General features: G+C 39.7%; 1 protein-coding gene across 1 annotated transcript in view; it reads right to left on the bottom strand.

Annotated features, from left to right (window-relative positions):
* Window positions 1–27,349, bottom strand: part of LMBRD1 (LMBR1 domain containing 1) — a 111,842-nt gene that overhangs the window by 77,608 nt on the left and 6,885 nt on the right. The window contains exons 3-4 of the mRNA XM_046640507.1: window positions 18,883–18,943; window positions 2,604–2,701 (exon numbers count right to left, since the gene is read on the bottom strand). Of these exons, the coding sequence (XP_046496463.1) occupies window positions 2,604–2,701; window positions 18,883–18,943 (159 nt within the window). The remainder of the gene's footprint in view (window positions 1–2,603; window positions 2,702–18,882; window positions 18,944–27,349) is intronic.

Here is a 27,349-nt window from a genome sequence, read left to right as displayed (position 1 = left end):
TTTCTCCCCAAAGCCCCCCGGTACATAGTTGTGTATTCTTCGCTGTGGGTTCCTCTAGTTGTGGCATGTGGGACGCTGCCTCAGCGTGGTCTGACGAGCAGTGCCATGTCCGCGCCCAGGATTCGAACCGACGAAACACTGGGCCGCCTGCAGCGGAGCACGCGAACTTAACCACTCGGCCACGGGGCCAGCCCCTACCCTTTGCCTGATTTTTAACGGGAAGATCTCTCCAGGAGGAGCGAAGGCTTTATTACCATAACCTGCAGTGTTTTTGGAAGCATGTTTCCTAACGAGCCTGTGGAAGCGAATACCACCTCTCCCTTTTACATATTCATTGCCCATCCAAAATAAACGTCCCTGCTTCCCTTTGTTCAGGGAGGCCATGACTTGGAACTGATTCCGTGTGGTCTCCTATTTGCCACAAATATACTTTACTTTGTGAGACAACTACTTCTGGTGGAGTCTTTTTTCAAAAAAAAAAAGATTGGTCCTGAGCTAGTATCTGTTGTTAATCTTCCTTTTTCATTGTTCTCGCCAAAGCACCCCAGTACATAGTTGTATACTCTAGCTGTGAGTGCCTCTGGCTGTGCTGTGTGGGACGCTGCCTCAGCATGACCTGATGAGCAGTGCCATGTCCACGCCCAGGATCCGAACCGGCGAAACCCTGGCCGCTGAAGCAGAGCACAAGAACTTAACCACTAGGTCATGGGGCCAGCCCCTGGTGGAGTCGTATTTAACTCACCAGGAGGCGAACCCACTGTGGTTTCAGTAATGCTTGGTGCCCATAATGTAATCCAAAACTAAAGAACAACACAAATTGAACATTCTAAATATGGATAGAAAAGTTAATCTCAAAGAAAAAGTTAAATCAGTGAGAAAAAACATTAGTTGTCCTCTCAACCTAATAAAGTCTCTAAAAATCACCTTTTAAAATTGAAATTTATTACTATTCATAGGACAAATTCTTGTTCAAAAAGGAGTTAAGATAGTCTTTAGGTTGGGACCGGCCCCGTGGCCGAGTGGTTAAGTTCACTCTCTCCACTTCCGTGGCCCAGGGTTTGACCGGTTGGGATCCTGGGCACGGACATGGCACCGCCCATCAGGCCACGCTGAGGCGGCATCCCACATGCCACAACTAGAAGGACGCACAACTAAAAAACAAAATACACCTATGTAACACAGGGCTTTGGGGAGAAAAAGGAAAATAAAATCTTAAAAAGAAAGATAGTCTTTAGGAACAAGCTTACAGAGAAGGCACGGAGGGTCTTAAGATAAACCAGAGGGCAGGGAGAGCACAGGAGAGCACGAGGAGCACACACCTCGCTTTCCTTAACAGGGGATTTGGAACCAGCCACCTTACCTTACATACCTCGGGTTTTCAAATATAGAGTCACATGGCATCTGCAAATGAGAATTTTGACTTTCTTTCTAAGTATTTAAACATCTCAGTTTTTTCTCTAACAAATTATACCGACTACCACTCTGGGAATCATTTAAAATATTGTTGATGTACTTTCTCCTGATCCTAATGCCAATGCTTTAAGGTTTTAAGCATGATTAAGCATAATGACGGCTGCTGAGTGAATATATTTGCTTTTGTATTTAAATACAAAACATAAACAAGGTACAAAACAAATTCTTGTAACTCAATAAAAAGAAAAAAGACACTCCTTTTATGCTGCATTTTTTTTCCCTTAAATCAGGAAAAAAAGTTCAGTTTTGGCAAATAGCTTTCAAACACAATTTGTTCTTTGACCTATTAAATTACTATATATTAACAGACATGCTGATTCTAAACCACCCATGCAATCTAGAGATAGGCCCAACTCAGTTACACCATATTAATGTATTTGTAAGATACCCCTGAATTCTATTTGCCACTATTTCAGTTAAGATTTTTGTACCAATACTTCAGGGATAGTGGTCTGCAGTTTGGGACGTGCACGTATGCTAGATATCTACCAGGTTTTTGTATCAGTGTTATCCTGGATTAGTTAGCAGGTGTCCCTTCGTTACGCCCCAGAACAGGGGCGCATGCAGCCCACCTCCTGTCTTACTGAATCACATCATGCTCATTAAGCATGGTCTCCAGCTACTTTCACACTACAACAGCAGAGCTGAAAAGGTAAGACAGACTATATGCCTGAAAAGCCTAAAATACTTAATACCTGGCCTTTTACAGAAAAAAGTCTGCCCATCCCTGTCTATAACAATAGTCACAAGTCACATGTGGCGATCAAGCACTCGAAATATAGCTAGTTCAAACTGAGATGTGCTTTAAGTGTAAAATATACTCTAAATTTCAAAGACTTAGTGTGAAAAAGAAATACAATATCTCATTAATAATATGTTTTGACTCTATGTGAAATGGTCATACTTGGGACATATCGAATACAATGTATGATTAAAAATAATTTAAACTGTTCCTTTTACTTATTTGAATGTGGCTACTAGAAAATTCAAAATTTCACGTGGCTCTCATTTTATGTCTATTAGACAACACTGCACTAGAGTAAATTCAAACAGAGTCAGGTCATTCTTTGAAAAAGGAGGAAATAATCTTTCTCCCTCTAAACTGAGACCTCTAAAACAAAGATACTTACAGTACATTTACCAGTATCATCATCATCCTTTTCTTCATAATAGAAGTAGACAAAAGGGATCCAGAAGAACACACAGAATAATATAACAGAGTATAAGGCTGTGGAAAGAAATAATAAACTGAGTTTTACTAAATACATATGAACTTAGTAATTGTTTTCTAGATACGTGTGTGTATATATATACATATACATATATATATACTCACATACCAAATTCAATCCCCTATCTGACCCCTAAACCCGTAACTCTATGTGTATACGCAATATGCAAATCAGCCTTTTCTGACCCCTGTCCCAAGAAATCAATAGAACTATTAGATAACAAATCACAATTCCAGTTAACCATGGGGCAATTTTAGCAATAATGATAATGTGTCAATAACAATTGCGGCGGCTAACCTCTGAGCTCTTACTCACCAAAGCTCTCAGAACCTCCACGAACCACTGCATTTAAATGAACTTTAACTTTTACATTCCTTCCAATGCAAAATCAAGTACAGTTGACACAACATTTGCCAGTCACTCAAGTTAAAGTAACAGCTATAATTGATACTGTCCTTTTGATATAAATATTTCCCCCAATCTAAGTTTAAAATATGCAGTGTTACGAAACTAGTCTTATACAAATCAAGACAGAGAAAACCTAAGAACAATAAAATTACATTGAAAGTTAACCGATAAGAATTACTATTTATCTACTTTAAAATAATGTTAGATTTGAGATACTTTCAACCAGTAGTTAATCAAAATATTTAATTCAATATAGAACTTAAAATTTGAACAGCCAAAGATATTTAACAATAAAAACAGCATAAACAACTTTTGAGAGTTAACAAAGCTACCTCAGAAACTTGCTTTTAAAATCTTCTGTGTATTTACATTTATTTGCATATACATAAGTTCATGGAAAATAATACATAAACATATAATTATGTAAAGCAGTCACAGGATGATAATCATACTCCATTTGAAAAAGAAAGCATTTGTTAGTAACGTATAATGAAACTTCAATCACTTATGCTGTTGGGAATAATAATATGAGTTATGTAACTTTTAAACATGATCTTAATACTTGCTGGTACTACCTCATTTATCTAGAGACCACCTATAAAACAGCCACCACTAAATGCAACATAGCTAAAAAACTCAGAGGAAACAGGACCCTAAGCAACCAATAGAAAGGTCAGAGGTAATTTATTCTGAGTAATCACAAAATGACTGTCAGCAAACTGAATTTTGGCACTACAGATATTTAATGAAATTTCTGCAGTCTTTTAGTATTATGAGAAACTAATAATACAGCAAATCTTGAAGGGCAACGACTACTGGTGTTTCTACTACAAACCAGAGAGTAATTAGTATTATCTATTACAAATTTAAGAACCATGCAAGTAAGCATATATGCAAAACAGTAACCAAAATAAGTATTCTAACAGCTTTAAAAAATAAACATAAAAGAGATAGGACTAGCAATCACCCTAACACCAGATCAATATTAGATTAGTCAAATAATGAGGTGAGAACAGAAAAAGCCCTGAGTCAGCACAGCAGCCTCCAGCGGGCTGACAGCCACACGCCAAAACCTCCACTAACGTCCACTAACCGACAGGTGCAGCAAGGTCCGGCCTCAGCCTCGGCATGGTGCCTGTGTCTACTATTTGGTGACCTTGGCCTTTAGAAAGCCAAAGAGCCTAATGACTATTTCCTAAATATTACTGGTATTCCTGATCTTGCATGATCAATGGACTTGTAACTGTGTAAGTTATCATCACATCAATTAGCACAATAAGGTATAAAATTAATTCCTATAACTCAAAACACAAATAGCCCATTTTTTAAAATGGACAACAGATACTCCACCATAGAAGATACACAAAATGGCCAATAAGCACATTTAAAAAGGTGGTTTTCGTCATCAGTCATCAGGAAGATGCAAACTAAACCACAATGAGATAATATAGACTAGTCCACTAGAATGGCTAAAATTAAACTGACATTACCAAGTGTTGACAAGAATGTGAACAACTGACATTCTGTACTTTGCTGGAGGGAGTGTAAAATGGCAGAACACTGTAGAAAACTGCAGCAGTTTCTTCCCAAGTTAACCCAACACCTACCATACGGCCTGACAATTCTATCCCTCTAGCAGGGCAGTGCAACATACGCAAAGCGTTTCTGCCCTGAGAAGCCTGCCTGACTTGCAGAGCCCAGGGCTTTGATTGTGCACTCATGGCATAGGTGCATTGGCCTGAGTGACCTGCTATGACAGACCCCGAGAAGGAAAGAGGTGTTGTCCATAGATCATATGTTTTACACACACACTCTACACATGCTGGTACTGCATGGTTCCGTATTCAGCTGTGCAAAACCACCTTGTCAATTAATGACACACGCAACATCCAGGGCTCGGCTCCCAGGAGTCGGTCAAAGCTCAGCCACACAAGCAGGCCTTCCTGAAGCTATGTGGGAGTGGAGCAACACCAAGTCGGCTGCATTAACGTTTTCACACAAGAATGTTCACAGCAACATCACTCACTGTGATCAAAAAGTGGAAATGACCCAAGTGTCCACCCACAGGCAAACAGATAAGCAAGCTGGGGGTATGTTCACAGAAAAGACTACTACACAGCAAGAAAAAAGAACCAGCTACACATCACGGACAAGGACGATTCTCACAGGCCTCACGCTGAACAAAACAAGCCCAGACAAAACAGCACATTTCCTATGACTGAACTTAAGGAAGCTCTAGACCTGGCAAAGCTAAGCTATTACGATGGGAATAAACAAATGGTTGGGGCAGCTAGTGACTGTAAGGAGATGTGAGGGTGTCTGGCAAGCAGAACTGTCATATGTGAGGTAGGAACACCTAGAAAAAGACAGCTGCTGGGAGTCAACACCTGGAGGAAGGCAGTAGGGCACAGAGACAACGCTGGAGAGACTGGACCTCACCCCCTTGGCAGTCTGTGACTCGGAAGAGGTGGAGCACAACTGCTCCACACCTTTGTTTCCTGACAACACTCTCAACCACCCGCTGGTCACCTGACTGCTCTTTCTCAGTGTCCTTCGTGAAGACTTCTTCCTTTAGCCCATAAATGTTAAACTATAAAGTTGGAATTAAATTAACATTTTTGTGTGTTTCAGATCAGTTTTAATGTCAAGTTGGGCTTATATATCTGTAAATGAAAAAAAAAAGTGTCGTTACCACTATCATGAGACAGCTTCTTTTAAAGTTCTACTTCAAACCGATAGCTATTTTCAAAGGAAAATCAACTCCAACAGTGATGGCACTCCCATATCCTGACATCTTGATAAAGTATGCTTTTACTTGTAAATGTTTTTGTTAAAAGATTGCGACTAGCAAGTAAAAGATAAACTATTTGGTTTAATAGTCCCACTAATATCAAAGAAAACATATTTAGAAAAAATTTTACCTCGTGTCCACAAAAATTGGCAAAAATTAAACTTTTAAAACAACTTATCAAGAACTAGCAAAAACAAGTGAACAGAGAGCCATCAACTCTTAAAAAGCCAGGGACAAAATTACATAATAATTCTTATGATTTCTTAATATACACAAAGCCAAACAATCTACCTTTTAAAAACTGTGTATCATTAAATTATAACTTACATGAAAATTAACCTAGATAAATTAGGCTTTCAGATTTTTAGATATTTTTTATTCCTCCCAGCTACCAATGAAAGCACTAAGACAAAGACTAACTTAGTCAATATTATAATGGTATAATTAATCACTACAAAGCTTTTTGTCTTAGAGGGTCAAAGTATAAAGATATTCTGGGAACTCTGAAAGACTTCTAAAATTACCCCATTTACCCAGCTGAAGACACCTGGGGTCAGGACCGCTAACTGCATACCCAACACCCATGTTCCTTCCAGCTGGCATTCCTCTCTTCCCCTGCTTCTTGCCTAAAATGGACACATGACAGCTTAAACACCAGCCACCATTTTGGACTCTCTGGCGACATTAAGATGGAAATCATGTACTAAGGATGGAGAGCAGAGAAGAAATGTGCTTAGGACCCTCAAGATGCCATGACGCCACCATACCAGCCCCAGACAGCCTATTTGCAGACTTATTTTCAGAGACTGGAAAACCACTTTACTATTTAAAGCACGTATTTCCAATCTGTTAGTAGCAGCCAGGTCTAATTCCTGAAAGAAAATTTGGTACAAGAAATGGGGGAACCCAAACATTCACTCCTGAGCTATTCTGAGCCCTTGGTGGTCCTGCCTACTAGGGGTGAATGTAATAGATCTCAATTAACTTTTGCCACTGAACACGGTAACATCCTGAGGAGCCACAGAATTCCCTGGGTTCCAGACATACTTCTGCTTGCCTTCACTGGGCAGTGGCAACCCCACTTCCCCTAGTGATCCGCTCAACCACTCCAGCCGACACGCTATTGTTGCCTGTGCATGCAACGGAATCAGAAGACCAAAATGGTCAGGTAGAAATCACACCTCCTAACTCAGACTACTGATTCATCCTTGCTGGAAGTACTCCCATATGGCTATACGAAGGATTATAAACCAGCAAAGCTCAGCTGCAAGGTAAGAAGGAAAAGTGCTGTGAGTAGTTCATTAGGAATAACTGTACAAAGTGCCGTGCTCACTTCTCTCCCTTGGTTATCAGTAACACGTACACAGATTATGGGAGAAAGAGGACCACACAGTGCTCACTGATCCACAGCACTCTCTCAAATACAGAGACAGCACTTCTCAACTCATTTTAGGAAGCTAGCAGAGTCTTGATACTCACACCTGACAAAAATAATAAAATTACAGGGCAGGCTCATCTCTGAATCGATGTCAAAAAGACTCCTAAACAAGACAGCAGCAAATCAAACCCAGCAAAAGATATAAAAACAAACCAAAAAAGCCATCATCATGACCAATCTGGGTTTATCCTAGGAATGCAAAGTTGGTTTAAGAATCATCTATATGTAGCACACCTCTTGAAAGAACTAGCCAAAAAAGAAAAACAAACAAACAAAAAAACCCAACTCCCATGGTGATCTCCCCCGATAAAACGCATTCAAGTCAACAAGTACCCACTGTGCATGTGCCAGCATCATTCTAAGGGTCACAAATGCGGCTAAATCAGAGCTCAGAAGTCCCTGTTCTCGCAAGGCTAGTTCTAGCGGGGAAAGATGTAACATTTAGAGTCACTGTATAAACTGCACAGTACATAAAAAAAAACAAATAAACAAATAAACTAATAGAAAAAGGTACTTCAAGCAGAAAGCTGAAAAAGCCAATAAATTGAAAAAGACATGCAACTTCATTTCCAAATAAGTGAAATGCAGATTAGTGAACTATCATTTCACACTCGCCAGACTGGCAAAAACTAAAAACACCCGGCAATAGCAAAGTTGCGGATACACAGCAACCAGCAGGCTTATGTTCTTCTAAGGCAAGTTAAATTGGTACAAACACTTGGAAAAATAATTTGTCACTATGAAGAATGTTGAAGACGCACATAACTTATGACCCATCAACTCCATGTACGTATCTCACACATACAACAGGAAACGTGCAGACACGTTCATCGCACAGTTTTTAATATCAAAACATCCAAACGTCCAGACTGATTAACACATGATATAATCACACACAATAAAAATAAACTACACTTCATGCAATAAATAACATGTATGAATCTCAGGACCATACAGTTGAATGAAAACAAGCAAGTAATTTCACACAAAGTTCGAAAAAATGTAGAGTTAAATAAGGATACAGCACGGTAAAACTGTAAGAAAAGGAAGACTACATCTAGCATGGTGGCTACTTCTAGGGTGAGGGGAAAAGACGGCATCAGGGAAAGGCACAAGGGACTTCCACTTCACACCTCACACGCTTCAGAAACATTTTGCAAGTATAAAAGTACCATATGTCGAGTAAACGTCAAAGCTGTCAATGTTTGCAAGAGCGCTGTGGCAGGCAGCCTCTAAAACGGCTCCTGATGACCCCCACGCCTCCAATATTCATTCCCCTGAGTGTGGGCTGGACCAGTGACTCGTTGCTGATGAAGACAATATGACAAAGGTGGTGGGATGTCACTTCCCAGATTAGTTACTAAAAGACTCTGGCTTCCATCCAGCTCACCTGCCATGTTGTGAATTATCATATGGACAGGTCCATGTGGCAAGGAGCTGATGTTGCTGGCAACAGACAACTAAGACCTTAGCACCATAGAGCCTAGGTGTGTGGTAGGCTATACTACCTGGATGTGTGTAAATACACTCTGTGATGTTCGCAAAACGATGAAATCACCTAACAACGCATTTCTCAGAACACATCCCTGTTGTTAAGCAACACGAGACTTCAGAATAAAATCTTTCACAGGGTTTAACTGAGAACAGTCTGAGGAATAGTCGTTTCCCTTAAGGATTCTTTTGGTGGTTTGTGTCCTCTCTCTATGGTAATTGTCCCAAAGTTTACACTGCAATGCCATTTTTATAACAAGAAATTGTTATTGGTCAGAAAAAAAGCTAAGCAATTTATGGCATAACTCACAATAACTGTGTAGCAATCAATGATGACCACAGTGCTGACTCCAAAGCTACACAAACACATTAGCTGAAACAGTATTCCAATTTATAAACCTTCGCACTTCAGAACCTTTCAGCCTCATTTTTTTTCCATCTGTAAATTAGGGTAAGATTCAAACTGGCGAAAATAAAAAGAAAACATAAAAACACAAGTCTCCTAAAATTTTAAGTCATAATAATAGCAACTCCCCTTTACTGCCTGCCTGTCATATGCCCAGCAGGGTGTTGCACTCCTGACTGACATTTGCTCATTCAGTACTTCCTCCCAACAACTTCATAATACAATTTACATATGAACAAATGCCCAAATCGTAAGTCTACAATTCAATGATTTTTAGTAAATTTATACATAATCCAGTTTTAGAGCATTTCCATTCCCCCAAATAAACTGCCTTGTGTCAGTCTGCAATTAATCGCCACTCCGACCCCAGCTTGAGGCAGCCGCTGATGCTTTCTCTCTAGAGACTTGCCTTTTCTGGACATTTCACAGACACGGAATTAGACAAGATGCAGTCTTTTGCATCTGGCTTCTTTCACTAAGCACAGGGATTGGGAAATTTGTTCTGTAAAGGGTCAGAAAATACTTTCAACTTTGCAGCCTGTATATCTCTGTCATAGCTACTCAACTCGGCTGATAGAGCAGGAAAGTAGCCGCAGACAATAGGTTAGCATACAGGTGTAGCCAGACTGAGACTGGGCCTGTGGACCAGGCCACAACCTGCTGACCGCTCACCTGGATTGCTGAACATGTACGCCACTGTTTGGACATGACACATTTTATTTAAACATTCCCCAGCTTTCGGATATTTGGATTCTTTCTAGTTTTGTACTATTACAAAAAAAGCTGCTATGACATTTGCATATATATCTTTGTGTAGACATTGTATTCATTTCTCTTGAGTAACTGCTGGACCATATGGTAAATTAATTTTTAAGAAAGCTGAAAACTGCTTTCCAAAGCAATGGCACCACCTTACATTCCCAACAGTAGCATGTAAACACTCCAGTTTCTGTGTGTCAATACTCAGATGTTGTCTGTAGTTTTTATTATAGCCTGTTATGGGTCAAATGTTTGTTCCCCAAAACTCAAACATTGAAGCCCTAACCCCCAATGTGATGGTATTTGGAGGTGACACCTTTGGGAGGTTTTGAGTTTGAAGTCATAAGAATGGGATCCCAATAACACAATTAGGGTCCTTAGAAGAAAAGGAAGAGGGCCCAGATCTCTCTCTCTCTCTCTCTCTCTCTCTCGTGTATTCTCTATGTCTATTCAACTATTTTACTCATTTTTAATTACCTGTGTAATTAATGATTGGTAAGTATTGTTTATATATTCTGGATACAAGCCCTTTATAAGATATATGACTTGCAAAGATTTTCTCCCTATCTGACTTATCTTCATTTTTTAAATTGTGTCTCTTAAAGGACAAAGTTTTTCATTTTTATCAAGTAGAATTCATCAAGGGTTCTCTTACCAGTAACGCTTTTGGTGTCATATCTAGGAACTCTTTGTCTAACCCAATGTCATGAAGATATACCCTTTGACTTCTTCTAGAAGTTTTATACTTCTATAGTGAGGTCTATGATTGATTTCTTAGTTAATTTTTGTGTGTGGCGTGAGGGAAGGCTCAATGTTGCTGTTGTTGCTATTGTTGCATGTGGTTATCCAACTCACCCAACAATTTTTTAAAAGAATTGAATAAAACTGAATCGCCACAGCTGTTGAACATCCACTGTCTATGAATGTAAGGGTTTATTTCTGGTCTCTGAATTCCATGGCTCTATAAACCTATCCATCTGCAAAATCACAGTCTTGTTTATTGTGTTTTATAGTAAGTTTTGAAATCTGATAGTGTAATTCTCATGTTATCCTTTTTCAAAATCATTTCTGGCTACCCTAGATCCTTGGCATTTCCATGTAAAGTTTAGGAACAGCTTGTCAATTTCTTTAAAAAAAAAAAACACAAAACTTTTGGTCAATTTGAGGGAAAATTGCCCTAATTGCCATCCTTACAATACTATGTCTTCCAATCCATTAACGTGGAATGTCTCTTTGTTTACTTAAATCTTCTTTAATTTCTATCAACGATTTTTTGTAGTTTTCAGTATACAGTCATTGCCACATAATGACATTTCAGTCAACAACATGTCACATACACGATGGTGGTCCCGTAAGACTAGCACCACACAGCCTAGGTGTGTCGTAGCTACACCATCTGGGTTTGTGTAAGTACACTCTGCGACGTTCACACAAGGACGAAATTACCTAACGAACGCACTTCTCAGAACATACCCTCGTTGTTAATGATGCATGACTGTATGAGTCTTACACTTCTTTTTTTCAATGTAATTCTCAGGGTATTTTTTTCCTTTTGATGCTTTATGAAGAGAATTGTTTTCTTCATTTCATTTGAATTGTCTGTTTCTAGTTTTCATATTGATCTTGCATCCTGTAACCCTGCTACACTTGTTTATTGGTCCTATTTGTCTATATCTAAGTCCTTGAGATTTTCTACCTATAGGATCTCAAGTCAGCCAAGAACATAAGAGTCATAATTCTTCCTCTCCACTTTGGATTCCTTCATTCATTTGGATCTATTGCATTGGCTAGGCTGAGGAAGTTCCCTTCTGTAACCAGTTAGCTCAGAGTTTCCATCAGCAATGGATACTGGATTTTGTTAAACAGATGCTTTTTTCGTATCTATAGAGGTGACCATCTGGTTTTTGTCCTTTATTCTATTAATATGGTATGTTACGTGAATTGATTTGGGGATATTAAACCAACTTTGCGTTCTTGAGATGAATCCCACTTTGTCATGGTTTATAATATGTGATGCTGGATTTAGTTTCCTAAAACTTTGTTTGTTAGGATTTTTATGCCTACATTCACAAGAGATATTAGTCCATAATCTCCTTTTCTTGTGATACCTTTGTCTGATTTTGGTATCAGAGTAATAATGCCTCAAGAATGACTGGGAAGTGTTCCCTCCTCTACTTTCTAAAAGAGTTTGTAAAGGATTGGTATAATTTGCTTAAATAAATGACAGATCACTAGTGAAGAAATCTGGGTGTGGGGTTTTCTTTGTAGGAATATTTTAAGCAACTAATTCAATTGCTTTACTTGCTATAGGGCTATTTCTTCATGAGTCAGTTTGGGTAATTTATGTCTTTCTAGGGATTTGTCCACTTCATCTGTCTAACTTGTTGGTATAGAGTTCTTCATAATATTCCTTTATAATCCTTTTAATTTCTGCAAGGTTGGTAATGTCCGCTCTTTCACTCCTTATTTTGATAATTGTATCCTTCCTCCCCCTTTCTCCTCTCCCGTCTTCCCACTCCTCTTCCCACCCCGTTCTCTCCCCTCCTCCCCTCTCCCTTTCAACCAAGCTAAAGATTTTCCAAGTTTATTATTTTTCAAAGAACCTACTTTTTGTTTGATTTTTCCTCTATTGTTTTTCTGTTTTCTATTTCACTGATTTCTGTTCTAACCTTTATTTTCTTTCTTAGCTTGCTTAGAGTTTGTTTTTCTTTTTCTAGTTTCCTAAGGTAGAAGTTTCAACACAAGACTTATTTTCTAATAGAGGAATTTAAAACTGCAAATTACCCTCTAAGCACTGCTTTAGCTGCATCTCATACATTTTGATATGCTGCATTTTTATTTTCATTCAGTTCAAAACATAACCAAGTTGGGGGGGGGGGGGAGTGCGTCTGGGAGGAAGTAACAGACCTAGACTAAAATACTACAGACTACCACTGCCTGTACCAGTTTGTAAGTATAAATATTCCTCAGACTGCTGTATACCCTTGGTTGATTTCCAAAGCAGCAAAGTTGTTCTTTTGTCAATTTTGTCTTGCTTTTTGGGGAGAGGATCTGCCAACCTTACTTGGCCATGCATAAAATCACACCCCTAGATCATTCAATCTTAACAACACAGAAGTACATATTATCCTTTCTCATTTATAGAACGTTATGGACTGAATGTTTGTGTCTCCCCAAAATTCCTAGGTTGAAATCTAATCCCCAAAGCTCTGGTGCTTGAAGGTGGGGAGGCAATGAGGTCATGAGAGGGTAGCCCTCATGAATGGGATCAGTGCTTATAAGAAGAAATTTGAGATGGCTTGCTTTCCCACTCTCTCTCTCTGCCATGTGAGGATACAGCCAAAAAGGCCATCTCCAAACCAGGAAGCAGGTCCTGATCCGACACCACATCTGTCAGCACCTTGACCTTAAACTTCCCAGCCTTCAGAATTGAGAGAATAAACATTTGTCATTTAAGCCACCCAGTCTATAGCAGCCCAAACTGACTAAGACAGCAGTGAGAAGTGGTCAGATTCTGGATAAATTCTGAAAAATCAAACACAGGAGAATTTTCTGCCATGTTTGATACAAAATGTGAAGAAATAAAGAGTCAAGGATGACTCCAAGGTATCTGGACTAAGCAACTCTATCCTTCAGATGCTATTCACTGAAACAAGGAAATTTCTAGAGTATAACAGATTGAGGGTCAGTTGTAGAATGATGAAGTTGAGATGTCTTTAACTTCTTGACAGAAATTGTCATGCTGACAAGTCAAGACAGGAATATGAAGCTCAAAAGAGGTCTGCACGAAGATTTGAATCTGGGAGTTTGGCATCTAGAGGGTATTTAGAATCAAGCAGGAGCCTAAGATCACCAAGAGAGTAACAGAGATGGAGAACAGGTCCCAGGACTGATCCCTGGGATGCACAAACATTAAAGACGTCAGGAAGCAGAGAAAGAACCAGCAAAGGCACTCAAAAGGCACCACCAGGAGCAGAGGAAGGAGACACAAGAGCATGTGTCCCTCTTTCCCTCCTGGAGGTTCAGGAAGGTTTATGAGACAATGGGACAAATCAGCAGTTTGTTCGGAGGTAGAAAGGACAAGTCACACTAGCTCTAAGTCCAAGCAAGCACTTGTTTCCCCAACATTTCCACTGGGGAACAAATTCTTAGCTCACTAAGTCTCAAGGAGTCATTATAGTATCCAGAGAATGTCTTGAGCAAACCTAACCAGAGACCACTTAGAAAACCCCCCGTGATGAAGAATACATTCTTCCAAAAGGAAGTGGGAAAGCAGGAGATAGGACACAACTGTCTCTCACCAGAAACAACCTTACAGACCTGAATCAAAAAGCAAATCCCCAAAATGAGTCCTAGTCCTTCTACGTTATCTGGAAAAACAAGGAAATACATTAGAGATGTTTTCAAAACAATAAAGTGTCAAAAAGATGCAAATTTGATGAGATGCTAGGTGAATTCTTTCAATGTTAATTTTCCCATATCACTGTACTTTCTCTTGCTTTCTTAGTTGATCTGAATTAAAATGAGCAAATAACTTTTAGCACTCACCATATGTCTATACTCCTAATACTATGAAGTAGGCTCTACTTTATCACTATTTCAGAAGTGGAGGTCATAGAGAAGTTAAATGACTTCAAGGTCCCCTGGTACTCTTCTCACATTAGACACTAGGATGTTGGAATCCCTAAGTTTGGAATACATAGTAAAGATTCCAGGTACAATTTTTCAGCAACTGACCAACGGGGAGTGAGGAGAAACTTCCTAAATACTCTTAGGCGCTTTAAAAGGTCTGGCATAGAAATAGGAGTTTGAAAGCCTTATTCTTATTCTTCCTTGGTTCCATAACTTATCTAAATATGCAGACAATTCTCCTGTTTTCACTACAGAATTGCTTAACTGCAAAAATTAAGAACTTATGAAATACCCAATAATCTGGGTTGTTTGAATAAGAATATTCATTCAATGGAAAACAATGCAGGAATTTTTTTTTAATATACATATACAAGATCCTCATGGCAGCAGTATTTGAAATAGCCAGAAACTGAACAAACCAACTGATCATGAATATTGGATGAACAAACTATGGAATGTTAATGCAATGGAATATTACACAGCAATGAGAATCAACAAAGTACAGTTACCTGCAACAATAGAGATGAGCCTCAAATATAATGCTGAGCACTAAAGAAGCCAAACAGAAAACAATACACACTATATGAGTCAATTTATATCTATACAAAATGACAGCCCGAGCATCAGCGTCAAGAGGAGAGTCTCCGGGAGGAAGTGACAGGACAGCTACCGAAGAGCTCAACACAACAGCCTTGAAGAATTCCTGCTTACAGTTTGGGCTCTCCCCATTTCTACAACCCCTGCAAGCATGCAAAATCAAAACGAGAGGTTAGGAAAAAATGTTAAGTAAAATATAAATTCGCTTAAAAGAAATTAAAGAAAAGCAGATGGTGAAAGAATTAAAACTAAAAATTTCAAGAATGGTTAGAGAACAGAATAAAGTAAACATTTAGAATAAATTACAATAAATAAAAGGTAAGAATTTAAGATAAAATCAAATTTGAAACATAAAAATAGAACTCAGATAAAAAGCTAAACATATACATAAGAGATAAAAGCTTGTGTAATAGGTTCAAACACAAGATTAAAACAGAACAGAACAAAAAGTCAGATAAGAGCAGTTTTTTAAAAGAAAATATCAAAGAAGTTTGAAGAGACAGATGAAGAAATCAATAAAAACATTCAAAAGGATAAAAGGAACGAGTCCTTAAATGTATGTGGGGTGGGCACAACATCTTCCGATGGACGCTGAGTCTCCTTCTGAGGACAGGGTCCCCCTGAGGACAGGGTGAGGGCAGGAATGAACAACCCTCCCCTCCCCTCCTTCAACAAGCTCCAGGAACCGCCTGTCTCCTCTGCAGGCGGCCTCAGCTGCCTGAGGACTGCTAGTGACCAACCTACTCTGGGGAGTGCCCAGCGGGCAGGAGCGGCAGTCAGCCTGCCTTCTGACACTCCCCAGAGAAAAACACCCGAAGATCCACTAATGTGACAGAAGGATCTCAAAACGGGGTTTCCAGACCCTGGATCCACAGGGGTCCTTTCAGGGTCTCACAACGTGAAAACCACTTTCAAGGCAACATTCAGACATGCTGCCTTGCCCCCAGCAGTCCGCATTCTTCACCCCCAAGCACCCCCTGCAGGGCGCTGACTCAGGAGAGCCCCTCTGAAGCAGGAACAACCCTAGGAAGGGCCCACCCTGAGGACACGCCTTTACAATATTCCCTGTGAGGGGAAGCACACACAAAGTATACTCGTGAGAAGCGCTCATGCTATTTCAGACACGAGCTACACTAGTCACTGTTTTCAAAGAACACATTCTGGGGCCAGCCCAGTGGCAGTGCGGTTAAGTTCACATGTTCCGCTTCTCGGCGTTCCGGGGTTCACTGGTTCGGATCCCGGGTGTGTAAATGGCACCGCTTGGCAAAAGCAATGCTGTGGTAGGCGTCCCACGTATAAAGTGGAAGAAGATGGGCATGGATGTTAGCTCAGGGCCAGTATTTCTCATCAAAAAGAGGAGGATTGGCAGTAATTAGCTCAGGGCTAATCTTCCTCAAAAAAAAAAAAAAAATTAAATAAATGAATAAAATAATCTACTTATTAAAAAAAAAAACACATTCTTACTTGAATCCACCACCTTGAGCCTTACATCTTTCCAATAAATAAACACTTTTTTGATAAGAACAGTGGTGATATTAATGGAACACCAAAATAAATCAGAATCTCTCTGGATGTAATCCAGCATCCGTATTATTTAAAGGTCTCCAGATGATTTTTGAGGCTTCCCTGAGGGTTCAGTATTGCTATGCGTTCTCCAGGTAATATCTCCAGAACCATATCCTAAAAGGCAGCTCACACAAGGGTGAGCAGCTCCAGTTTAGGAAGTAAGATCCCCTTGGGCTATGCCACTCACTAACAAGGTGACCTTTAATATCACTAAATATCAATTTGTTCAGGTGTAAAACATAAAAAAAAAGTCCAAAAAATGACATTTGTGAAAATTAAATACAGTGCTGAATGCAAAAGTCTTGCACAGTTCCTGGAAGGTTAGACAATGAAACTGCGTTGATACGTTAGGAAAGATTAGATGAACTACAGAATCTCAGAGGCGATGGATGAAAACAGTGTCTTGGATTCTCTGGAGGTTGTGGTCCTCAGGATACAGGAGAAGACATCCAACAGGCAGTTAGATAACATCCAGCATTTCTGGACAAAAGCTGGGCTTGAGGACCGTAACTATCTTAGACGCTATGCAGTCCTTTCAGACTCCCAGCTGAGGCTCAGAATCCGAGTCCAAGCCAAAGGCCTAGCGGCCACAGCTAAGATGAATGTGAGTGACTTTATGACAACCACCACCAACATCATCAAATTAAATCTCCTTGCTTTGATTCCATGGTAATCAAGAAATCTTCTGTTCATAATCTGGCTTCTCACAAAAATCTCTCCCCTAGATCAGTGTCTCACCTATCCTATCCCAAGGTAGTTACACTTCTCACTACAACCCAAGTTCTGCAAATAATCAAACCCTAATCCCTAAGTCATCTATTGTTTGTAACAATTAACTTATCTGCCACACATTTAAAACAATACTAGGGACACACCATCCTTGGGAAAATTGAGAAAAATACTCAAATCATTTCCTATAGGCTTAATTGTCTCCATGAGATCACCTGGAAGGGCTGCATGAATTAACACTCCAGTTTAGAAGTCTCTGTAACCTTGGTTATAATGGATTACTCCAGGGGCCTGTAGGTCCAATGACAAGATATGGTTCATGGACCTGGACTGCACAAAGATAAGAGTTGGCTTATCTTGTCATGTGTTCTACAGCACAAATACACTTTAGTGTCACACAAAAGACAGGCCCCTTCTCCCAAAACTGTTTCTGAAGAACTGATTTACATCCTTCTAATAAATTTGTATTGAAAAGACAACTTTCTGCTTAATATAGCAGCATTCCAAAAGTTTTAACTTAACAGGTCAAATTTATATTTTATAATACATATTTAAGGTATTCATCAGAAATAATAAATTCTGTATTAAAATACCATAAAAATTGTTCTAAAATCTACACAAAAGGGATAGAACTTCATGGGTCCTGTAGATTTTAGATCAGGAGAAAAGGCAAGGGATAGAGCCAAAGCAACTAAATTAAAACCCAATGAAACCCTTGAAAAACTCATCCCATCAATAGAAACTTCTGTAGAGCTTTTTCAGTTTCCAATTTAGCATCCTACTGAAATCTTACTCAATACCTGGATTTACTGCTGAAAAAAATGACATCCTTTTCCTAACACTTTCTTGCACAAGTCTTATGTTTATTCAAGAGAAAATTTGGGAAACACTTAGGTAGTTATTTAAAGCTTTTATAATCCGTCATTAGGGAAGGAAGAGAGAGGCGGGGGATCAATCCACCATGACCGTGGACTAACCAGCTCTGTACAGTACAATAAACTTGATGCTACAAACTCCCCAGGTAGTACACTCTACTAGTGTCAATACTTAGAAAAGATTTCTAGAAAACCGGGAGCTCTAAAATCAAGAGTGCGAGCAGGACACTGGTGGAGTCACAAAGGAAGAGAACTGAGACCTAAAGCAGCCTGACTGAACCCCCACAAACAAGTGCTACAGGTCAGCAACACGTGGCGCAGCAGGTAAAGCAGCTTCGGGACTAGGAAAACAAATGCTGTATTGCTTACTCCTGCTGTGGAAACAGTAACTTCCAACGTGACATCAAAACTGAAAGTGTGTGCCTGGCTTTACTCTACATTTTGGTTAGCAGCCCAGATAGGAAAAGAAACCGAAAGATACTTACTATAGTAACCGTATAACACAGTGTCCTCAATCTGTCTGCTGACATTAGCATTGGCCCAGTCCTAGGACAAAAAAGAAACAACAGAAATATTAATGAAACATCCATGTGCCTAACAATTACGGTTAAGTTTTCATATGACTAAATACCACATATTAAATGTATCAACTCACACAGTTATGGTCTGTACCTTCAAGAAGTGAGAGACAGATAAGTAAACAAAGTTTCCCAGGGAAATGCTGAGATAAAGTGACAACACACAGTAGTCCCCCTTTATCCTCAGTTTCACTTTCTGCAGTTTCAGTTACCTGTGGTCCAAAAATATTAAATGGAAAATTCCAGAAATAAACAATTCACGAGTTTTAAATTGCATGCTGTTCTGCGCAGCATGATGAAACCTCAGTCCTACCCAGGACGTGAACCATCCCTTTGTCCAGGAGATCCACGCTGTACACGCCGCTGCCCCGAGTCACTTAGTAGCCATCTCAGTTATCATATCGACTGTAATGGTATCGCAGTGCCTGTATTCACGGCACTCTTATTTTATTTAATAATGGCCCCAAAGCGCAAGAGTAGTGTTGCTAGCAATTCAGATATGCCAAAGAGAAGCCTAAAGTGCTTCCTTTACGTGAAAAGGTAATAGTTCTCAACTTAATAAAGAAGGAAAAAAAATCATATGCTGAGGTTGCTAAGATCTACGGTAAGAATGAATCTTTTATCTCTGAAATTGTGAAGAAGGAAAAAGAAATTCATGCTAGTTTTGCTGTTAAACCTCAAATTGCAAACTCATGGCCACATTGCATGATAAGTGCTTAGTTAACATGGAAAAGGCATTAAATGTGTGGGTGGAAGACATGAACAAAAAACATGTTCTGTTGACAGCAACGTGTTGCACCAGAAAGCACTGAGCCTAGAGGAAGACCTCAGCAAGGGACCCCCTGAAACGAGTGACACCAAGCCATTTACTGGCAGTGAGGGATGGCTACACAGCTGCAAGAAAAGGCTTAGACTAAGAGAGACCACATTCACATAACTTTATTACACTATATGGTTATAATCGTTCTATTTTATTAGTAGTTGCTGTTGTCACTCTCTTACTGTGCCTAAGTTATAGATTAAACTTTACTATAGATATGTATGTACAGGAAAAACCTAAGACATATGGAAAGGGTTCAGGACTATCTGCGGCTTCAGGCAGCCACTGGGGGCCCCGGAACACAGCCCTGCGGATGAGGGGGACAACTGCCGTTCTGGGAAGGACATGAGCAGGACGCCCCTCACTCAGGCTGAAGACCAGAGACGGCTTCTCCTAAGGGCTCTAAACTGAGACCTGCAGGAAAAGAGGTCATTCTCATGGAAAAGGAGAAAAAACAGCAGGAAGGAGGGACGAGAGAAAAGAACATACAGGAGAATTTAGAAGACTGCAAGAAGCTAAATATAGATTCACTACAGCTTTCGGAAAGGTGAGCAAAAGCAGGTGAGGGAGGGAGGGAGGAACACAGGCTTGAGAGACTTGTTAGCTTCTGGACTTTGTCCCAAGGGCAATGGAAAATGGTGAGGAATCTTTAGGCAGAGACTGACAATACAATTTGTATTTTAGAAGGAAGCTATTTGAGTATAATAGACATTTTCTTAAAATATCTAACAGAATAGTCAATCTAAACTCCTTTGCATCCATCCCACCCAAGTATTCTTTAAATTAGTAATTTAAACTTAGTAATTTAACTTAGAAAATATAATTCAAATTAATCTTATCAAATAAAAAAAACTGTACTCTAATGAATCAGAACTGAGGTATAACAGCAAGTCTTTTTGTCAAATATCCTAAATTTTATGCATGTGAAAAATTAAACCTGGAGAGTCTAAGTGACCAGATCATTGCTATTAAGAAGCAAGGCTCATACTATCATCAGCTCAATTTTTTTCTGTAAACACTTTAAGAGCTCAAGTCAGTAACAACATCCCACTAAAAGGGCTCTTAACATTTAATTCTCCTAAAATAATTATGATTTTTCTTTTCTTTTTTTCGTTTTTTACCTCTAAACACCTCTAGCAATGAACGTCTATGACTATCTTACCGACAAATGCCTAAAAGAAAAAGAAATGTAGAAAGTCCAAATTTAGCACTACAAATGCCAAACTCTAACACACAATGCACAATAAAAATAATAGTTTCCCAGGGGCCATCTTGGTGGCACAGTGGTTAAGTTCACATTTTCCGCTTCAGCGGTCTGGGGTTCGCCAGTTCAGATCCTGGGTGTGGACATGGCACCACTTGAGAGCCATGCTGTGGCAGGTGTCCCACATATAGAGTAGAGGAAGATGAGCACAGATATTAGCTCAAGGCCAGTCTTCCTCAGCAAAAAGAGGAAGATTGGCAGCAGATGTTAGCTCAGGGCTAATCTTCCTCCAAAAAAAAAAAATTTTTTTAATTAAAAAATTAAAAAAATAAAAAATAAATAATAATAGTTTTCCGATAGCCATAATAACTATAAAAAACCCAAGAATGGGCTAAATTAAAAAATGTATGTTAACTATATAAAGAAAACTTAATTAGAGAATATAAAAAAGACCTAAATAAATGGAAAGTCACATGTTCATACATGAAAAAATTGTAAATACCAAATCCCTCCAAATTAATCTATAAAAATTACATATATTGCCAATCAAAAATCCCAATATACTAGAGGGTAAAGTATTTTGATATGATGAGTCTAAAAGTCACCTGAAAAACACAGAGGCAAGAGCTAAGAAATTTCTTGAAAAAGACAAACAATAAGGAATTTACCCATATAAGACTTTATTAATAAATTATGAAAATCTATTATTATAGTAACCTTTCACTCACCTAAGTGACCAAATTTAAAACATTAATAATATCCAGTAGTGGCAAATGTGGAGGAAAAGCCATCTCCTACACAGCAATAGTAAGACAGGTAGTCTACGACCCAGACATGCTTTGCTGGAACCTATCCGAAAAGACTCACACCCATCAGGGCAGGTATCAGCACACAGGGATGTTTTAAAGACAAGCATCCTGTCCAATGAACATCCTCAAGAGCTCTCACCCAGCTGCCTGGCGACAAGCGAGCCCAAAAGGGGCCTCCCCTCCCTACACAGTAGGAGCAGCTGCACCCAACCTCAATTACTCAGGGGACCAAGGGACCCGAAGTCTCTAGGTGTTCAGCACCTACAACGTCTTAGGACGCCCTGAAGAGCTTGTTAGCTCACACTACTTGGCATTCAAGTCCATCATGTTTATCCCCCTGCAGGCCACTCTGGCTCCTGCCCCATGAGAAGCGAGAACAAGAGCAGGAGGAGCTACCTCTGCTGATGCTCCTGCTCTGGGGAAAGCTCCCCTCTCCGCAGAATCTCAAGTATGTAAGAACCTTGTACTTGCTGAGCCTTAGCTCCATAAATCCCAGCCTGCACTAAGTAATGTTAGTGATTTTTCACCCAAGAGCCCTCTACCCGACAATATTCAGTGTAGCATTGTTTAAAATATTAAAGTAACAACAACAACAAAAACTAGAGACAATCTCAATGCCCAGGAAAAAATGTTAAATGTATTAACAATGAAATCTACATTAACTCACATACATGGATATCCATGAAGTACCTTTGAGTGAGGGGAAACAGAACGAGCTGCAAACAACAGTCTTACCAAACGCAATCTTTGTCTAAAAATGTAACCAAAGAAACACCCATACATACACAGAAAAATGGGAAGAAAGTGTAAATGGTGCTTCCCGCACAGGAATGGGAAAGCACTGGGGAGAATTCTGTGCAAGGATGGGAAATGTTTTCATCAATGATCCAGTATCCAAATGAATACGTACATAATCAAAGCTTCAGCTCCTAACAGTTGTGTTTCTTCAGTGATTGTTTGTGCACCAAAACAGAAGTTTAAAAAGATTTTTGAAACGAAGATTTTTTGAAACAGAGGACAATTACATCTATCCCTGTGCAAGCTCCCTACCAGCTCCAAGACAATCCCACAGGTATTAGTGTGCCCACTGAGAATCACTTAAAAATTAAACTTTAAAACTAAACAAGACCCCAACCTCATAAAAAAGATAAAAGTAGAAGGTATGAAGGTAATTTAAAGCCAGAGATTCATTGAAATTTACTATCTTTTACCCTGCAAGGTTCTTTTGTTTAACCAAATCTTGTGGCAGTTACTTTTACTGTTACTATTTTAAAGCTAAAAATATGTGTAAAATATACAACATCACTCAAGCACTATTAGTGTATTTGGCTTTTATATACTGCATTGCCTCCAAGGCACCTGATGGACTGTCAAAAGAGCTTAGTTTATGAAACCTTCCTTCTACATTTTGAGAACAAATGCCCTTGATACATTTTATAAACTTCTGCCTCCCAGTAGAGACCAAAAGGAACTTCAGAGTCATTTAAGACTCAAAGGAACATGAGACAATCAAGAACTAACACTAAATTAGAGACTACTGAAGAACATCTCACAAGACAGGAAAAGGATACAGATTCCACCAAGCAAAGATGGAGTGGGTCGTGTATGTGAAATCCCTTCTCCCATTCTTCAAGATGACTTTTTGAAATGCTAGCCTAACCCCAAACTACACGAGTCTCCTCGATTTTACCTAATAACCTCACTTTAGACCAGTGGTTCTCACTCAGGGATGATTTTGTCCCCTAGGGGACATTTGGCCAGTGTGGTCACTGGCGACACGGGTAGTGATCACTACGCGACTGGCATCTAGTGGGTAGAGGCAAGGATCTCCTAAACATCTACAGTGCACAGGACAGCCCCCCACAACCAAGAATTAACCAGCACAAAATGTCAACAGTTGAGAGAGTAACTTAGTGGTCTCTCAAATAATTTGAAGCCAAAAGACAGGAGCTCGGGGCTGGCCCCGAGGCCGAGTGGTTAAGTTCGCACGTTCCGCTGCAGGCAGCCCAGTGTTTCGTTGGTTCGAATCCTGGGCGCGGACATGGCACTGCTCATCAGACCACGCTGAGGCAACGTCCCATATGTCACAACTAGAAGGACCCACAACTAAGAATATACAACTATGTACCGGGGGGCTTTGGGGAGAAAAAGGAAAAAAAAAAAATCTTTAAAAAAAAAAAAAAGACAGGAGCTCACTCAATGTCCTACCAAATCTAAAACCCACCTTCGTCTGTATATCTGCCAAGGGTTCACAGCCCTATTTACAGCCGATCCTTTCACTGAGACCACCAACCCCTTTGCCTTCTCAAGGCCACTGCATCTGCAATATCCTCTCTCCCCTCTCAAAAAAATCTCTCCCCTCTACTGAGTCCTAAAGTATACAAACTCTAGTAACTTCCACTAAACAACAAAGAGACACCTGCACACAACACCTCCTTTGACCCCACTCCTACTCCCCTAGAGAACAAAATGTCCTGAAAAGTTGTCAGCATTTCCTGTCACTGCGTCCTCACCGCCCTGTCCAGGGTCCACTCACTCCAACCCGACCACCCCCTGCTGCACTGAAATGATTTTGCGTGTTCTTGGTCACCACTGCCCAAAGCCAGCAGTCCCCTCTTGACCCCTCTCACCACACCTCTCAGCATCGCTGGAAAAAGCCATTATTCTCTCCTCCTGAAACACATTCTCCTCCTGATTCCACAAGCCTCCCTCCTCTGTTCTTCTCACCTCTCAGGTGGCAGCCTCTCCCCTTCAGCCGGCCTTCATACGGTGGAGCACTACGATCTGTGTCCACTGCCAAGCCTTCTCAGGCCAGGCACCCTCCCCGGCTACCAGTCAGTCCACAGCTGATACCATGCAGAGCTGATGACTTCCAAACTCTTCTCTCCAACCCCACGCTCTCCCTGAGGCTCCAACTCCTGACTTGGCACTTCCACTTGAATAGACATGATAAGCACTTGCAGGTAACTTGTCCAAAACGCAGCTCTTTTAACATAACTTAAAAGTCATAAACAACCTGGCCCCCGCCTTCCTCTTGATCTCAGCTAGTACCAAGCACAACTCCCAGCAGCACACTTCAGCCAAATAGGCCAAGCTCATCCCTGCCTGAGGGCTCATATCCAAGGTGCCTCCTCCCTGAAGGCTCCCTGGGCTGGCTCCTCCTCCTTTAGGTCCCATTCAAGTAACCTCAGCCATCGGATCCACTTCAGCAATTTCGCCTTCCTATCCCCCATCTGAAGTACCCACAACTTAATCAGACTCCCACATCAATCTGTTATATTTCCTCACGGGAAGCCTAGCTATGAAGTTAGCTTGTTTTGTCTGTTTACTGTTGATCTGGTCTTACAGAACGTAAGCTCCATGAGAAGAGTAGCCTCATTTGTTTTCATCGTTATTCTCCAGCATCCACATGTGTCAGGTTCACATTACGTGTTTAATAAGTATTAAGTGAATAAGTGTATTTAAGATGCAATGAAGAATACAAAGTTCTAAGATACAGTTTTCATTATTTGAGAGTAAGAATGAGGCAGTGGTAGAGACTCAACCCAGACATGTAATACAGTCATGTGCCACATGACATTTCAGTCAATGATGGGCCGAATATACAATGGTGGTCCCATAAAATTAGCACCATATAGCCTAGGTGTGTAGCAGGCTGTACACATCTATGTTTGTGTTAAGTACAGTCTGTGATATTTACACAATGACGAAACCGCCTAACAACACATTTTTCAGAATGTATCCCGTCATTAAGCAAGTGATACATAACTATAATAAGAGGCCATGAAGAGATTAATCATTGGGGGAAGGAGTAAGATATGAACATTTTAGCTACCAAAACACTAAATGTTTTGATGCCATAACTTAACTACTAATTTTTTTAAAAACTTTATATGTTGTATACAGTAAAAAATATTTATTCATGCTACTGTCAATTTCTGAGTTCTTTTTGACCTGTACACTCTGTGCATATCACTAGCCACAGTTATTGGCCAACTATACAAGACACTGTAATAGAACACAGAGTATTCTTTAAGGTCTTTTTTTTTTTTAATCTAAAAAGTTAATTACTTCACAAAAAAACTAGAAACAAATTATCTAACTAAAATTATTCATAGTGCCATGTGTAGGGAAAAAAGAAATCAATGGCAACAACTCAGGCATTGTCACAACATATCCCCACCATAAGAAGGCTGAGAAAGCTAGGAGTAACTAAGACACACTGGAGAAAGCACTCGACTGCCTGCTCACAGAAAAGCCCGGTGCCCTCCATCCCTGAGCCAAATGGGAGCAAGCGCTGACGTCCAGAGTTTCCAAGTAATCACACCTTGTAAGCAAGTCCATCATCAGTTTAGAGGTTTCAAAATATCTGAGGTGGGAATGGAGAAAGTTAGAGAATATATATTCATTTAGGGATAAGAAATGCACATTGTAAAGATTAGGATACAACATAATTCCTCATGGAAAACAACACCAACTTGTACATTTCTCCTCACTAATAAAGGTGGAATAGATTAAAGCCACTGTGGCATATTTTCACTCTAAAATGGCTAAATTTACAATTGTGGCATGAAGTCTGAAGAACTAATTCTTAAATACTTGTACTTGTCTCTCACTAAACACCTCAAGAGACTTCAGCAATAACTTTTTGGAGAAAATACTTTCTACAGTTTGTCGGGAAAAGGTTTTTAAAAAGCCTTTTCAGTCCTCTTTTTGAGCATTAGTATAAGACCACCTTCAAATGAAAACTCTTATGACACTAATCCCCCAAACAAAGAATGTTTCAATATATCAAGAAAAAAGGTATCAAAGCATTGGAGGACAAAAACTGATACATTATGTAAGCTCTGAAGGGGCTAAAAACAGAACTAAATAGAGACAACTAAGTCAATGAAAAGTAGGAAAAAGAGAACATACAAGTACTGAATAAATAATCTCCTAACAATGAAAGAAAGAAGTTTGTAAAAAGTCGGGGGAAAAAACAATAACACAGAATTTTTCCCTCCTAATTACTGGTGCTACATTTAGATTTAACAAATACAAAGTGCATTAACAAAAGTCATGTATTTTCTTCTCTTAGGGGACATTTAATAAAATGAGTGCCCTAAGCTTTTACAGGTAATACTTTACTTCTTTAGGTGGGTGAATTCATAAAGGCTTGCTCAAATAAGTATAATGCAATCTCAGATTTAAAAAACTATTACTCAGAAAGTGACTACTAATTTAAGCATGGTCCCAGAACAACTACATAATCTAAGAGAAAGCCCTTACATTCATGAAACTACTTAAAAAGTTCGTAAAAATACTTTAGAAATTCCATGATGAAAACATATTCCCACAAAATCTAGACAAGTCAAATATTCTAAATTCAAAACTAAAAAACCTTCTATTCAAACAATAATTATACAAGAGAAAAAATACGACTTCCATCTCAGACATCTATCCACCGCCATACGCACACAGCGCCCAGTGCGAACCGACACCTCCCTCGGTGAAGAGAGAGGTCCAACCCCAGCTCCAGCACTTCCGGGGGTATGACCT

The sequence above is a fragment of the Equus quagga genome, chromosome 15 (genome assembly GCF_021613505.1).
Source record: "Equus quagga isolate Etosha38 chromosome 15, UCLA_HA_Equagga_1.0, whole genome shotgun sequence".
In the NCBI taxonomy this organism is placed as follows: domain Eukaryota; kingdom Metazoa; phylum Chordata; class Mammalia; order Perissodactyla; family Equidae; genus Equus; species Equus quagga.
Note: the sequence above shows the minus strand (reverse complement) of the source record. Positions and strands in the feature narration are given on the sequence as shown.